We start from the raw sequence: 14181 nt of genomic DNA, 5'->3' as shown, positions 1-14181 counted from the left end.
GCTCAGCTGGACCGTGCAAAGTGCCGTGGTTCACCTTGGCCCTGTCTAGTCAGTGTCTAGAAGTCACTTTCTCCAACCTCTCTCCGAGTCTCATGACTGAGTTGCGCTTGGGAAGTTTCCTGTCTAGAAGTTGTTGGCACTCTGCCTGGTTCCTGAGAAGGGCGTCTCCTTGCGCTTGCCTTCTGCTGTCCTTCGAACCCAGCTTCTCACTCCACAGGCCAGAGTCTGACCCCCTAAGGACCCCGCAGTATGTTTCTTTGCCAAAGAGCTTCGTCTTGAGCCAGCCTAGAGCCAGGCTCCGCGCGATGCAAAAAGGGGTTCCAAGAAAATCTCGAAAGGAGCCCTGCTAAGCCTTAAGCTGCTTCAGGTCTCTGTTTTTGGGTGCATCTGCTGTCACCTGAGGCGCTGCTACAGCCTCTTCCACTTTCTCCTTAGGTGACTTGGCAGCAGGTGGCAGAGGCGGTGCCAAGCTTGCCAGGGGCGGGGGGCGCCTCGCTCTGTCTGGCGGTACAGCGTCCAGGCTTCTCAGCGTCTGGTGTCCCGGCCCCCACCACCCGCTCATCCCTGCCACCCAGCGCGGCAAAGCGCCCCCGGCGCCCCCCGCCGGCCTCCGCCCGCACCTGCAGCGGCTCCGCGCGCCCTGCCCGCCGCCGCCTCCAGCTCTCAGCGCCTTGGTCGCCCAGGACAGAGCTGCTGTGCGCACCCGTGCCAGACCCATCGCCAGTCGCCCCTGGGCCAGTGGACTCTTAAGAGTGTTGCTCTCTCACCCAGCGTCCCCCAAGATGAACGTCAGGAGAGTGGAAAGCATCTCAGCTCAGCTGGAGGAGGCGAGCTCCACAGGCGGTAGGATGAGATGGGCTCGCGATCAGGCACCCCGCTGGCACTGTCCTTCCCTCGCTACGATCTGGTGCCCCTTCCACGCTGGGGGCGGGGGTGGGGGGAGACGCTTGTTGCCATCGCTGCATGAGAGAGAGTGCGGACCCAGACGGGTTTGGGAAAGGGAGGTGGGAGTGGGGGCATGAGGGCGCCAAGGAGTGGGGGTGCATGCCAGGGTCTAGGAGGAGGAAAATGCTTGAAGTGTGTTTGAAACTCGCTGGTGGCGGGGTCCGCTGCGATCCTGAGCGTACTTTTTGCCTTCCCTGAAAATTTCTGAGGTTGTGTTTGCTTTTACCAGATGCCTTTCACAGGCACACTTCCTTCCCCTAACACCTGGGGAATAAATGAGCCAAAATGGTGTTGATCCACCCCCTCCGCACTTCCTTGATGCTCCCAAACACTTCACTAGAACTCTATTTTGATCCCCTGGGTAATACGCAGACGGGATGTTGCCCACGTCAGAGCCTTTTGCAGGCGCGCTTGTCTCGTTCTATCGCTACCTGCAGTTTAGTGTGTTTGGAGAATATAGTCCTCAGTGACACTTGGAAATAATTTTTATACAGTACAGTCTTGGAAAGGTACTGGGCACTGTGCAAGGAGCGTGGCTCTCAGGGAAACATGCAGGGGTAGGAACTGTTCTCTGAGTTTAGCAGGACCTAAGGCAGAATTTATGTCCTCCCTCCTACAAACCATCTTGGGTTACATCAGTTTGTTTTTAGATGACTTTGATGTGTTCAGATTTTTTTTTTTTTTTTTGAGGACCCTAAATAAGATCAAGGTGGTTGTGGAGAATGTGAGTGAGGAAGATTATATAAGGCACGGAGTCACGTGTAGCTACCGTGTCATTTGGCTTTACAGGGTCAGAATGTGGCCCTAACAGCTATAAAGTTGTCAGAAAGTAGTGTGTGTGTGTGTGTGTGTGTGTGTGTGTGTGTGTGTGTGTGTGTGTGTGTATGTGCATTCTCTTTATTACTCGAGGAAATAGAGGCACCTGAACAACTGAGTCCAGCATGGGCATAAGAAATGGACATCTACCAGAACCTTCCCTCTGATAGTTAGGCTCGGTCTAACTAGGAGGGCACTTGTCTCATTTGAGTGTGAAATTTTAAAAAGTCTTGGTTCTTCATAGTCCCTTGAAAATGAATGTCATGACCACCGCTGACACCCCAAATTTGACCTCTGATGGTGTTTTCTCAGAGTAGCAACTGCCTACCTGTTATGACCTAGTATACCTAGAAGGGTATATGAAAGATATGTGCAATATTTAAAAGACTGGAATTTCTCCTTTGTTTTTGTTAGAATGACACTTTAAGTGTAAGGGGCTGATTGTAGGTTGAGTGTAAAGAAACTATAGTTGCAGTTTCGCCTGCTGTGAATGGGGTGATCAGCTCACTCTCATTCAGGAGGGCTTGTGAACTCAAGGCTCAGGAGGGTGGTACAGAATCAGAGCTGGGACAGACTGTGGGGGCACCGTCTTTAGAGTTGGTGGCTTATATTTGCCTCCTCAGTAAGGATAGCTCTTTATCTGAGCCTAGTCAGTCAGATGGGGATTAAATTTATATGTTCACTCTCTGTCCGGTATCCTGGTGGGTAGAATTTCTGTAAATGAGAAATACAAATGAAATCATACCTGATGAATATGAAACAAATAAATATGAAAAATAGAAAATGCGATATCATCTCTAGCATCTACAGTAATGACTTATTGGAGAATAGAAAGACGTTGATTACATCTTGGCTAAGATGAGGATGAAAGCGAAGTTTTAACACTTGTTTCTTTAGTTCTGTGTGGACATTTTTAGGTAATTAATGTGTGATGATGAGACCAAAGGAAACAAAGATGGTTGAGAGCATTGCTTTAGTTCTTGGTGCCACTAGTCTAAAGGTGCTACAAGAGGTGACTAAATATGATTTAGCACTTTGGTTATCTGTGCTCAAATCTGTAATCATCAGGGGGAAAATGGGTGACTGTCAATTTTAAAGGTTTTAGGTTTAGGTTTAAAACAATAGCCCCAACCTCTTGTTTCCTCTTCAATAAGTGGACTTTAATGGTTTTCCCCCTGAATATACATTCACCGACTAGAGAATTATAAAAGGATTCAATCAAACATTAACAGAATTATCTAATAGAGAAATCTAGAAAGAGAGAAGGAAGAAAAAAATTCAAACTGGAGAAATTTCTCCCTTTCACTTTCATATGTGTGTATGTGTATTATGACTTTATTTGGAGGCTAAACTTTGAAAAATGCTCTGTAGAGAGGCGAAAGAGATCCCCTCACTCGATGCGGCAAATAATGGGAAAATCTCATATATGGTGGCATAAGAGTTTAATTATGTTGCTTAAACTTTCATCCTTATGCTTTTCAACATGTAAAAGCACTTAGTGTGCATCCATGCATCACCTTCGAGGTCATTACAGTTAATAGTGTGAATGTTACAGACCACAGCATAGTGATGGTGTAGGGCATACTAGACTTTGATACTCATCAGATTCCATGTTATTCTTAAAGATTGTCTCAATACATTTTGATTTCTATTATCTAGTCCCATTATTTTGATACCTCGTTGTAAAATTCCAACATAATTCTACTACCAGATGTGTATGTGTGTGTGTGTGTGTGTGTGTGTGTGTGTGTGTGAGAGAGAGAGAGAGAGAGAGGGGGGGGGAGGGGAGAGAAGAGAGGAGATTTCAATCATATATTTAAAAGAATCAGAAAGAAGGTCAGAGAAAAAAGCCCTATAAAATTATTCATCAGTGTCCTTAATTTGTGTTATCTAACTTAGGGATGGCAGCTGTTATCTGATGTAATCTACAGTAAAAGTGGGGAGAAAAGTACATGTTTCAACAGTAGTGAGAAAATCTGCTGGAATTTTTAATCATAATTTGATGGATGTTTTGTGGCTTCAGCTAAAGTTTCATGTTTATTAAGGTTCAAGGAAAGTCAAATTAGCAATTCCCCATGAGTAATAGTCAAAAATTCATTTATTCTGAACCTTGGAAAAGCTTTTCATTGTATGAGATATTCTACTTCCTTTATTTCACACAGATGAAAGGGAATATTCAATAAATATTGTGAAGTACTACAACTCAGAGATGCCCATTGGTTTCCCTGATATGCTTTACTTTTTTCTTTTCTGGTTGATGTTTACACCCTCATTCATAAAATAAGGACATAGCTGTTTTGGACATTAATGAGCCATGCAAGATAAAATATGTGTTCAAGATTTCTGAAGAGTTTTAGAGAAGATAGTGGTTGGTTTGTTTTGAAAATATATTTCTGGACAGTACACAATCTTTCTTACTCATTTTTTGTCATTTTGTTTTCCTTGTCCTTGCTGGTTTTCATAACGTGGATAATATTGCTTTTTAATATTTCATAGCACATTGACTTGTTTACCCAATAGCTCTCCTCCTAGAGACCATTTCCAATAGATCAGTGTGTATGTGTGTGTGCATGTGTGTGTGAGAGAGAGACAGACAGAGATAGAGGGAAAAGAGAGAAGAGATGAAGATATAAGTGTTATTTGTTCAATAGGCCTTTACTATCCTCAAAAAGTGTCTTAAGGTTGTTCAACTGAGCCCTTTACTATAAATGTATTCACCCTTGAGCACTGAATCACCCATTTATTTTTCAAAATGTCTTATTTGGTTAAATGACCTTATGCCTCTGCTATATCCTCCTGAATTCACCTTGGTACTTCCTCTGCTCACCAAATGCTCCTTTGCGGACTACGATCTCTGGGAGAGCCATTGATTCCTGGTTATCACTTCATTTCCTAGCATCTAGTTTGAGGACTCACATTTACTGTCTCAATAGCTGATAATGACTGCATTCTTCTCCATGGCCGTCTGAGGAACTGAATTACTCTGTACCATCTCGGATTCCTGGTAACTCTTATTATGACCCTTACTTCTTTTCTTTTGTACATTCTATGCAACTTTCACCAAGTTCTGTTTTAATTATCTCTCCTCTGTGTACTCTCCTCTTAAGCAAATGGCTATTTTAATTTCTCTTGTGGTGTGCCAGTCTCCTTGTGCACAGTCTAGCTCAATGTTCCTCCCAAGTGCTAGACAGACATTCTCCTTACTAGAATTTCAGACCCATCAGCAAGTTTTACTAGCTTTGTCAAGTAAAAACAAAAAGCCCCCCCCCAAATACATATTTTTGCCCTTTAAAAGTAAGTTATTGTTCAAATGTGGCCACCATTATTTGTGACATAAAGTTTGGAAGTGGTTGAAACAGACCCTTCTCTATGGGTCTTCCATCTCTGCTGAATCAGTCACCAGTGTTTATTTATTTCTATTTCTCACCTTGGTTTCCTCTCAACTCCCTCAAGTTATGATCATAGCATCATTTCCAGTCAAGTATGTTGAATCCTTTTTCCTTACCATCTCCCACTTAAAGTCAACTGGATTCACTAACACTTGATTTCAGTTTTATTGTCCTAGAAAATATATTTTAGTACCTCCCTTTGATTCTACTTTCAGAAGGAAAGCTATGGTAGTTTTGGATTGGTATCAAAGGCTCTCATGATAAGGTGATCATCTTCTCCCTCTACATTATCTCCTATAGTTCTGCCAGGTCTGTGCTTTGGTATAGCTGCACTGGAGTTTTCCCTAGTTCTCAAGCATACTTTGTATTTTCCCACCATTAAGGATTAACTTCCTGCCCTGACATTGCTTGGTGATTGTCTGCAGTCTATCCAGACTCATCTCCAATGCAGTCCCTTTCTCAGGCAATGCCATTTCTTTGTCCCAGCTCCCCACTACTAAGAATTGCTCTCTTGCTTTGCTTATGTAACTTTTCTTTTATTTTGGTCTGAATCGGAGCAAAGCAGAATAAACTTGGCATTTTACATCATTTGCAGCTATTAAATTGTAGCTCCTCATTAGCATATACCCTACACAAGGTACTCATGTCTATCCCTCTAGTTAATATTTACACAATGCTTCACAAACTAGCAAATGCCTAAAAGACATTTATTAAATTAAAATCCTGTTGCCCCATGATAAACCTATGAAACAATTAGAATTTCAATTTATATTTGGTTGCTTGTTAAGTCCTCTTGAGGAAGTGACATTCTTCAGTTTCCTGACCGCTCTATTCATCAGATTATGTCCCTGAGTTTGGAAATACAGAATAAAGATCAAGCTCCTTGGAGCATCTGTAGCCTTACTGGTAGGAGAGTGAGGATTGTGGAGAAGGCTTGAGCAGGTATTATGTGATTCCTCTGTGTCTAAAGCCATAGTCAGTATTGTCTTGTATATGGTTACTGTGATTCTCCCTCATCCTTAATGTCCTCCAGATCTATCACTTCCAAGGGCAGTAGTACAGCAGACTTTCAGTGAGTAGTTGTTACCTCTTTCAGTCCCTGCCCAGTCACCCAGAATCAATGAGACAGTACAAAATTAGTTAAATATTCATTCTGGAATGTGACTTTGGTTGTCCCTGAGTTTGTTATAGAGGTTGTCCTTTTCTAATACTCCACAATGCGTTGTCCGTGCATCTGCACTACCATGTCTGCTATCTTTATTGTTATCTTTGCTATTAAGCTCATCCAATGACAGCACCTCCCATTGTAGCAGTAGCCATAGAAAGGAATGGAAAAAAAAATCAAACCACTGAGACTTCATTCAGTGTACACACATCTATTTCTTTGGTTCTTTTTCTCTCTCATATCAGCATTGACAGGGGGAATCAGGCTGTGTTGGGAGAGAAGGCTGAAAAGAGATAAAGTTCAGTCCTTTACCCCAGTGGCAGTGGCTATCGCCCTTCTTGCCAAGCCTCTTTCCCATGGCTGATCTGTATGCAAGTGCATGTACAGTATTTGGGAACTGAGTAAGTAGAAAGCCCGTGTTTAAACACAACAGTTCCCTGCACACTCTGACATTATAAAGAGCCATTTCATCGTGAATATAAATATAGAATTCTCCATATTGTGCACTTGGCCATCATGCTTATGTTGAAGGCTGATTTTTATTCCTGGGGGTGAACAAAGCCACTGTGGCTGAATAGCTGGATCACTGGAACAGATTGTCACTTTAAATAACCTGGGGACATATTATTAACCTTTGAGAAGTCACCTCCCTGTATTCTACTCTAAATTTATTTAGTAGAAATAAGCAGTCAAAAACATTTCAACCATTTGTAAGTTTTGGGTTACCTCAGATTTGTATTGGCTTTAGGGACCATCCCTCTCTTGTATTTAGGAGCCATCTGTTCATGAATAGTGAAAAAAGTCTTTAGGGAATTAGAGTTGGCATTTTTATAGGTCTTTAAGCAATGACTCGGGAGGAAAATAGACTTTTATCTTCAGATGTCAATGTGCGTTTATAGTTTGAAGTAGCTTTGAGTGAAGAAGTTTATTTAAGAATGGTATTACTGAAGCCCACATGGGAATCAAAGAAAGATTTGAATGATACAATAACCACTACAGTTTACAGACTACCCATTCCATGTCTACTTTGTATTCTAATATACAGATTGTGTTATACATGCCAAAGTATCACCAAGAATGTCCCCAAATCATTTTTATGGTATTATACATGTCAAGATGTCGTTAAAAATAACCCCAAATCAGTTTTTTAAATAAAAGAATACATGCCTGTCAAGTGACTCCATGAATTTTATGGTTATGTTTTGTCAATATAGCACATTCAGATACTAAACCTATCTACAATGCAGAATGGGTTTTTTCCCCCAAGGGGCTTTATATCAGGTTTTAAAATTTTGTATGTGAATGAATTTTTACTTGGATAGCATGAGAAATTACTTCAGACATGTTCTACCCCATATCTTTATCCATGTTGTGTGTCTGGTAAACACTCCAAAAAATATGTTGAATGAATAACTTGCTAACATGGTGATTCCCCAAGGTAGACTTATCACTGTCCTCCAACCTAGTGGGGTTGTGAACAAAGTGATGCTCTGGTCTTCTTGGTCTCATACCTACAGGAAACTGAATAAACACAATAATGTAGTGCTGACCAACAGGCATCCTTAAGATAACCCTCTCAGATATTGTTCTAAAAACAAGTGAGTTCAGTTTGGAAAGCACTTTGATTTAGACAAATTTTGATTTAATTTAAAACGTTGGTATTAGGTAAAATAGCCATTGGGTCTAATGCCATCCTTCCTTTGTTTTTTGTTTTGTTTTGTTTGTTTGTTTGCATGTTCGATTTTTTTCTGAATCAAATGGTGAAGGTGATATCTAGTAGGCTCTTACAGATATCTCATGATGATAAAATGAGATTTATTCCTCAAATATTTACACAGAAGTTATCTGGTATTAGTCTTATAAAACAGAATCTGCCTTTTATACAGAAGATAGTTATGGATATGCCCTGGGTATTGATAGTGGAAAAGGGGAAGAAATGATGAATCTCTTATCTTTTAAAATACCCATTCCCTTGATGGACTTAAGGACAAAGCAGGCCACATGGTTAAAAGCGAGATGATATCCTGTTGGTAGGATGTAGTTCCTTTGTGGTGAAAACACAGAGTGACAGTAAACTTTTTCCACTTTGGGATCTTGAAGAGTTAAGCTACAAAAACAAAGCAAAGCAAAGCAAAACAAAACAAAACAAACAAACAAACAAACAAACAAACAGAAAAGGGTCTCAAAAAAATCTATGCTTGTTCTGTTATTAGTTCTTCTTGCCTCTATCTACTTTTTCAAACATAACATTTTTGTCTACCTCTTAATTGCATTAAATGATCATGCCATTTAAATTAAAAAAAAAAAAAACTTCTACGGTTCAGGGACTATATAAAGAAACATGCTTTCTTCATGAAGCAAATGTGGTTTGGGAGCCTAGAGAGCATAAAATGAGTAATAACTTCTGTTTAAAGAAAGTGATAAAGGAATTGAGAATGCTCATTTCTCTCATTGCCAGTTTAAATAATGTTCTAGCAAAAGCAGAGACATTTCAAATCAGTATAGGGATTTCTAAATTAAATAGAGCATCGCTATAATTTTAAAGCCAATTTTGTGGAATCAATCATTTATCACAGGAACACGATTATACTTTCTCTAGTTCTGAGTGCTTGTGAAAATCCACCGTCTCTTACAAGAATTCCCAAACCATTGGCTCCTCTTCATTCATCTCCACAAACTCCCTGTAATTTCAGCCGGGGCTCTTTGCCCCGTAACACATTGTATAGCTGCACTCTGTTATAGGTTTGTAACTGTTTGTCACTTTGCCTTCATAGTTAGTCCTGCTGAAATGAAAGTTGGGTCTTGTGGAGCACAGGTGCATTTTCTTCATTTGATGGCTGTAGGGAGGAAACTGTCGGAAGGCAAATATAAAATGAGGAAGAGTGCAGAGCCAGGCATTGGGAAACATGGAAAAGAGAATGAACTCTGCCAAATTCAGCAATACCCAGAGATGTAGAATGAGGTACTCCTCCACACAGGAGGTAGAAAATAAATTCCAATTTCCGTGGAGACACAGTCAGTAAGATTATTTTAAAAAGGATACCCATTTAAATGTTGGAGCTGGGAGGTAATAAATACTAGTGCTTCTGATATAATTGAAGTACAGAATTTGTCACTAATCCACATAAACTCTCCTAGTTAAAGTAAAGTTGTAAATAGAGTTCCCAAATGAAAATTAGTCATTCAAAAAAACTAATACTTTCGGAATCATTGTTCATCTCTCTGAATAAACACTAACAATGAAAAATCTACAATCATTACAATGAAGAGATTGAACTGTGGAAACTGATTGTTAGAAATATTGCAATTTTAGGCATAGCTCCATTTACTCCTGAACCCCTAAGCAAGAGATAGGGACTTTTCATGAATATCATCAGAATAGAATTATAGAACCCAACAATGACAGTTGTGACTTCAGCCTTCACTGATATATTTTCTAGTAGTTTTAGGAATAGTTTTGAAGATGCTATTCAACAATCATTCTTTGAAAATACACTTATCCATCACATATTGAATGAGAGATGCATTGCTAGTAAATGTTTGAGAATAGAGAAAGGCAATGCTGTTGTTTATTGTGTGGAATTAAAATTTTAAGTCACTTCTTCCTGATGTACTCCTAAACTCTACTTTGCTTGCATTATGTATTAATTACAGAAAGCATGTTAGTTTACCTCATCTTCAAAAACTGGAGTTAATATCATTCTAGAATACATTTGTCTTTCTTCAGGGACGGTGTTATTAGCCACCATCTTATCAATAGCTTTTAGACAATGCTAAGCTGGAGGAGCAAAGAGCAGAAGTGTTATAATCACAAGGTACTACTAAGTGATGTGGGCTTCATAGGGTCATATAACACTACACAGACCTTACACAGAATAGCAGCATACTATACACTAAATAATATTGTCACATACTTGGGCGTCCCCGAAAATGTCAGTCTATATTTTGTATCATGAAACATATGCTGGACTTCTTCTGTTATGTATCATTCACAGTATTAACATGCAGATGAAAAGTATGGAAACCTTCAATTTACATGTGAAAATAGACACGTGTGATAGAACCTGAAACACAGAAAGCCCCATGATAGCTCCCTGCACAGAACACTTTGATGAAAGTGCTAAACTGCATCCTGAAGGTCAGACAGGGTCAAAGAAAGACACCTACATTAGATGGACCTGCAAGAAGAAGCTGAGGTTTTCTGGGGAGATGGCAGGTGGAATAATAGATATTTTTGGTAGCAGTAGTTGTGGGGCTAAGGCTGAGCCAAGAGATCAGGGTTATGCAAACAGGGAACTGTGAGTTCTTCATGGTGTAGTAAAGGTTTGGGATCAAATGGAACAGTGAAATGAGAAGTCGGAGAAGTCCAAGCTAAGGAATTATGGTGAATTTCCATCAAGTAAGAAGTCAATCCTATTTCAACATCAGTAACGTAACTGTAGTGATGTTGCAAATGGATGGGAATAGGGTGGCGGCGAAACCCCAGACAAAGAAATCTGCTGTCACAAAAAATGCAAGTGGTGTTTCTGAAGGACACAATAAGTCATTGATCAGGGACTGAAGAATAAAGAGTACACATGAGATAAACAGAATATGAGATCAATAGTATTTGAGGGTGACACTTGGTAGATTGCTAAAGGTTTTGATGATGACAAAGACCCTGAAACAGAGCAGATTTCTGGCTTCAGTGAGTCAAGAATTGCCTAAATTTATACAGGTGGGAAATAAAGAAGGAGGTTCATCTGAAAGAAAATGAGGCTGATTAGATCTAAAAAAAAAAATGTAAGGACTTGTGGGACATCAAAGTAGAAGAGAAGCTAGTAGGCATGGGGCTATTAGGGCTGTAAGAATAGATGGAGCGTTTACTCTGTAGACAGAAGGGAGCCAGTTGAATTTCGTAGAGTGACAGAATGTAGAACATTAATTTTGCATAGCTGGGTGGGATGCATCCTTGATAATGATGTCATTAGGTGACTGTTGCATTAGTCGAGGCAAGACTGAACTGGGGTAAGGGCAGTAGGAATGGAAAAGTAGGTTGCCTGGAGGACAAGACAGGGGTTGGAGACACATCGTGGTATGATGAGAAATAAGAACCACAAGAGAAGGAATGGGTTTTGAAGAAAAAATAGTGTGTTCCTACTTATGAATATTGATTTTGAGGTGTGGGGAAAATATCCATGTCAAACCCCCAAAGACAATTGGAAATAGGGAGTTCAAGTTTAATCTATTTTCAGAAAACTCAGAATTGTTATGTGTCCAGAACTGTGAGGAACATACGGGAAATAGAAATAAATAAAGCATAGTCATGACCCCCAAATCCTGGGCAGCAAATGAAACTGGGGTCCCAGGTTAGAGAGGCAGTTATAGCGAGGTAATCAGGGTTGTCGCTGTGAGATTGGGTTTCAGAGAGTATTGAGAGTTGGAACTCTGAAGAGTGAGTGTGGGAGCTGGATGAGAAAACAGGGAGTCCTTCAGGATTTGGAAAGAAATTGAAGAGTTGTTATGAAGGTCAGTGCCTGACACAGAAGGCTCATGGCTGTTGGCTCGGGAATAGAGGAATTTTAAAGATCCAGACCAGGCTAACATTCCGAGCTGCAGCAGGACTGAGGGAAGAAGCATGCTGGCTAAGTATAGAACTCTAGAGTCAGAAATGGGGTTCAGATACTCTGGCTGTTACTCTGTGACTTTGCGAAGCCACCAGGTCAATGGAGTTTAATTTCTTTGTGCATGCTTGCATCATTCTTGCCCCATATCATCTGCTGGGCTTCTTTCTGACTTCATTCAGGTCTTCATTAAAGTGTTACTTGTCTTATGACTTCATCTAACAAAACTGTCCATTCTGCATCTCTCTATTCTCTTATACTATTCTCAAACATGAATGTCTAAGTGAAGGCCTATGATGATGGGAAGATGCTAACCCTTCCCAAAGGAAAGTGTGTGTGAGAGAAAGCACCTATGTTTATACATGCACATTTGTATTGAGTCAAAAACATTGAGTTCAACATTATCTTTGGAGATTTTTAGGCAGATGATCTGGTGTCATTACCTTGGCACTGCCAAGGTGATTTTGAACATCCTTTATAAAAAAAAAAAAAATGAGGCTCAAAAACTGCACTTTGCCCAGTGTCACATAGTGACTGGGAGAGCAGGCATTTTGACTAAGGCAATAATATCAAAGACATTCTGGCTACATAGTAATCTGTACTCTTCGTGTCTCCACTCTCATTCCTGGACAGGTCATGGAAGAGTGAAAGGAGACTCTCTAGGCTGACTTGACCTGTTGTGAGAGGGAGGTCTGAGTTGGGCTTCTCAGACTTAACACTCTTTGTTCAAGTGGCTAGTCTAGGGAGACAAAGGCTAATTATCCAATAAACTTGCTGTAGGTTTATTTAATACATCTACGGTGGAGATCCCAAATAAGTCCTGGTCCAAAGTATCTTGAATGGGAAGGGGAAGAGTGAACCCTGATGGCACAATTTTGTCACTAGCAGAGGAGCTAGTAATGTTTGAAGGTTTTAATGCAGAGAAAGGAACCTTCATGGCCTTCCCGAACTTGAGTTGAAACACTGATGGGCCAGACAAGTTGGGCAAGTTAGTGCCAGGAAGCCTGGATATTGGCAGTGTAGTGTACAGGTAAATTTCTGAAAGAAGCTTCTCATTCTCTGCAAATCCATGACCTTGACCTGGAACACTTCATTTGCATAGCTGTATTCTTTCTCCTGACTTCATTGCTTGATCTTGGATCTGCTTCCCTATCTACCCAACTATAGACACTTTGCACAATCTTACTGAGACTAACCAGTTGAGAACATATACCATTACTGTAAGCAATGATCTTCAGCCATCCTCCTTCCTGCCAGAGTAAGTCATGCATTCTTTTAATGCTGTTCTTCAATGAATGCACTTTTACTTAGTTTCTTGGCATCTATCTGGAAATGCAGAGTAAAGAGACTGTGCATACTTCAAAGGGACACAGGGCACTCAAATATTTGTTGACAAATGGATAGCAAAATGACTTTAAATGTACCAATAAAATAAACTCAAATATTGTTTGAACTATTAGATAATCCTTGTATTTTTTGGTGTCATCAAATGCAATGAACAAGCACTCATAAAGCTCAGATACAAAATCTTTCCCTCTTTGGGCTTCAGGATACATCCATTCAACTTTATCCACATCGCTTATTTCTTTAACACTTATTGTAAATTAATTGTATTGGATGCTTGGGTAATGGAAGCATTCTCTCTTCTCACCAATGGCTAGTTAGGAAGATAGGTGTTAAACAATACAAATGAATACAATGATAATTTCATCAGATGAGCATGGAAACATATACACAGGAGCAGGTAGACATTGGGAAAAAACTTACTCTGGTTTCAGGATTAGTAAATAACTTTTTTTATTCCCTTGTTCTCCCCCCTCCTGCCCCCTTGCCCCCCCCCCGCCCACCCCATTCCTACCTCCCCAGGGCAAAGCCTCCTCCAAGGACTGAGATCAACCTCGTAGACTCAGTCCAGGCAGATCCAGTCCCCTCCTCCCAGACTGAGCCAAGCATCCCTGCATAAGCCCCAGGTTTCAAAAAGCCAACTCATGCAATGAGCACAGGACCCGGTACCACTGCCTAGATGCCTCCCAAACAGATCAAGCCAATCAACTGTCTCACCTATTCAGAGGGCCTGATCCAGTTGGGGGCCCTTCAGCCTTTGGTTCATAGTTCATGTGTTTCCATTCATTTGGCTATTTGTCCCTGTGCTTTATCCAACCTTGGTTTCAACAATTCTTGCTCATATAAACCCTTCTCTTTCTCACTAATCAGAAAGACAAACATGGTATGTACTCACTCATAGGAGGATACTAGAGGTGGG

At 40.6% G+C, this 14181-nt stretch overlaps 1 protein-coding gene across 2 annotated transcripts in view; it reads left to right on the top strand.

The window, feature by feature from the left end:
• Nucleotides 1–261: 261 nt before the first annotated feature.
• Kcnip4 (potassium voltage-gated channel interacting protein 4) overlaps nt 262–14181 on the top strand; it is a 1082012-nt gene continuing 1068092 nt past the window's right edge. The window contains exon 1 of one of the 2 annotated variants that reach the window (XM_028865923.2): nt 262–843. In XM_028865923.2, coding sequence (XP_028721756.1) covers nt 783–843 — 61 coding nt within the window. In that variant the 5' untranslated portion in view covers nt 262–782. The remainder of the gene's footprint in view (nt 844–14181) is intronic. The other variant, XM_028865927.2, reaches the window with a different exon arrangement.

Source organism: Peromyscus leucopus, chromosome 10 (genome assembly GCF_004664715.2).
Source record: "Peromyscus leucopus breed LL Stock chromosome 10, UCI_PerLeu_2.1, whole genome shotgun sequence".
In the NCBI taxonomy this organism is placed as follows: Eukaryota; Metazoa; Chordata; class Mammalia; order Rodentia; family Cricetidae; genus Peromyscus; species Peromyscus leucopus.
This window is presented reverse-complemented; position numbering and strand designations above follow the sequence as displayed.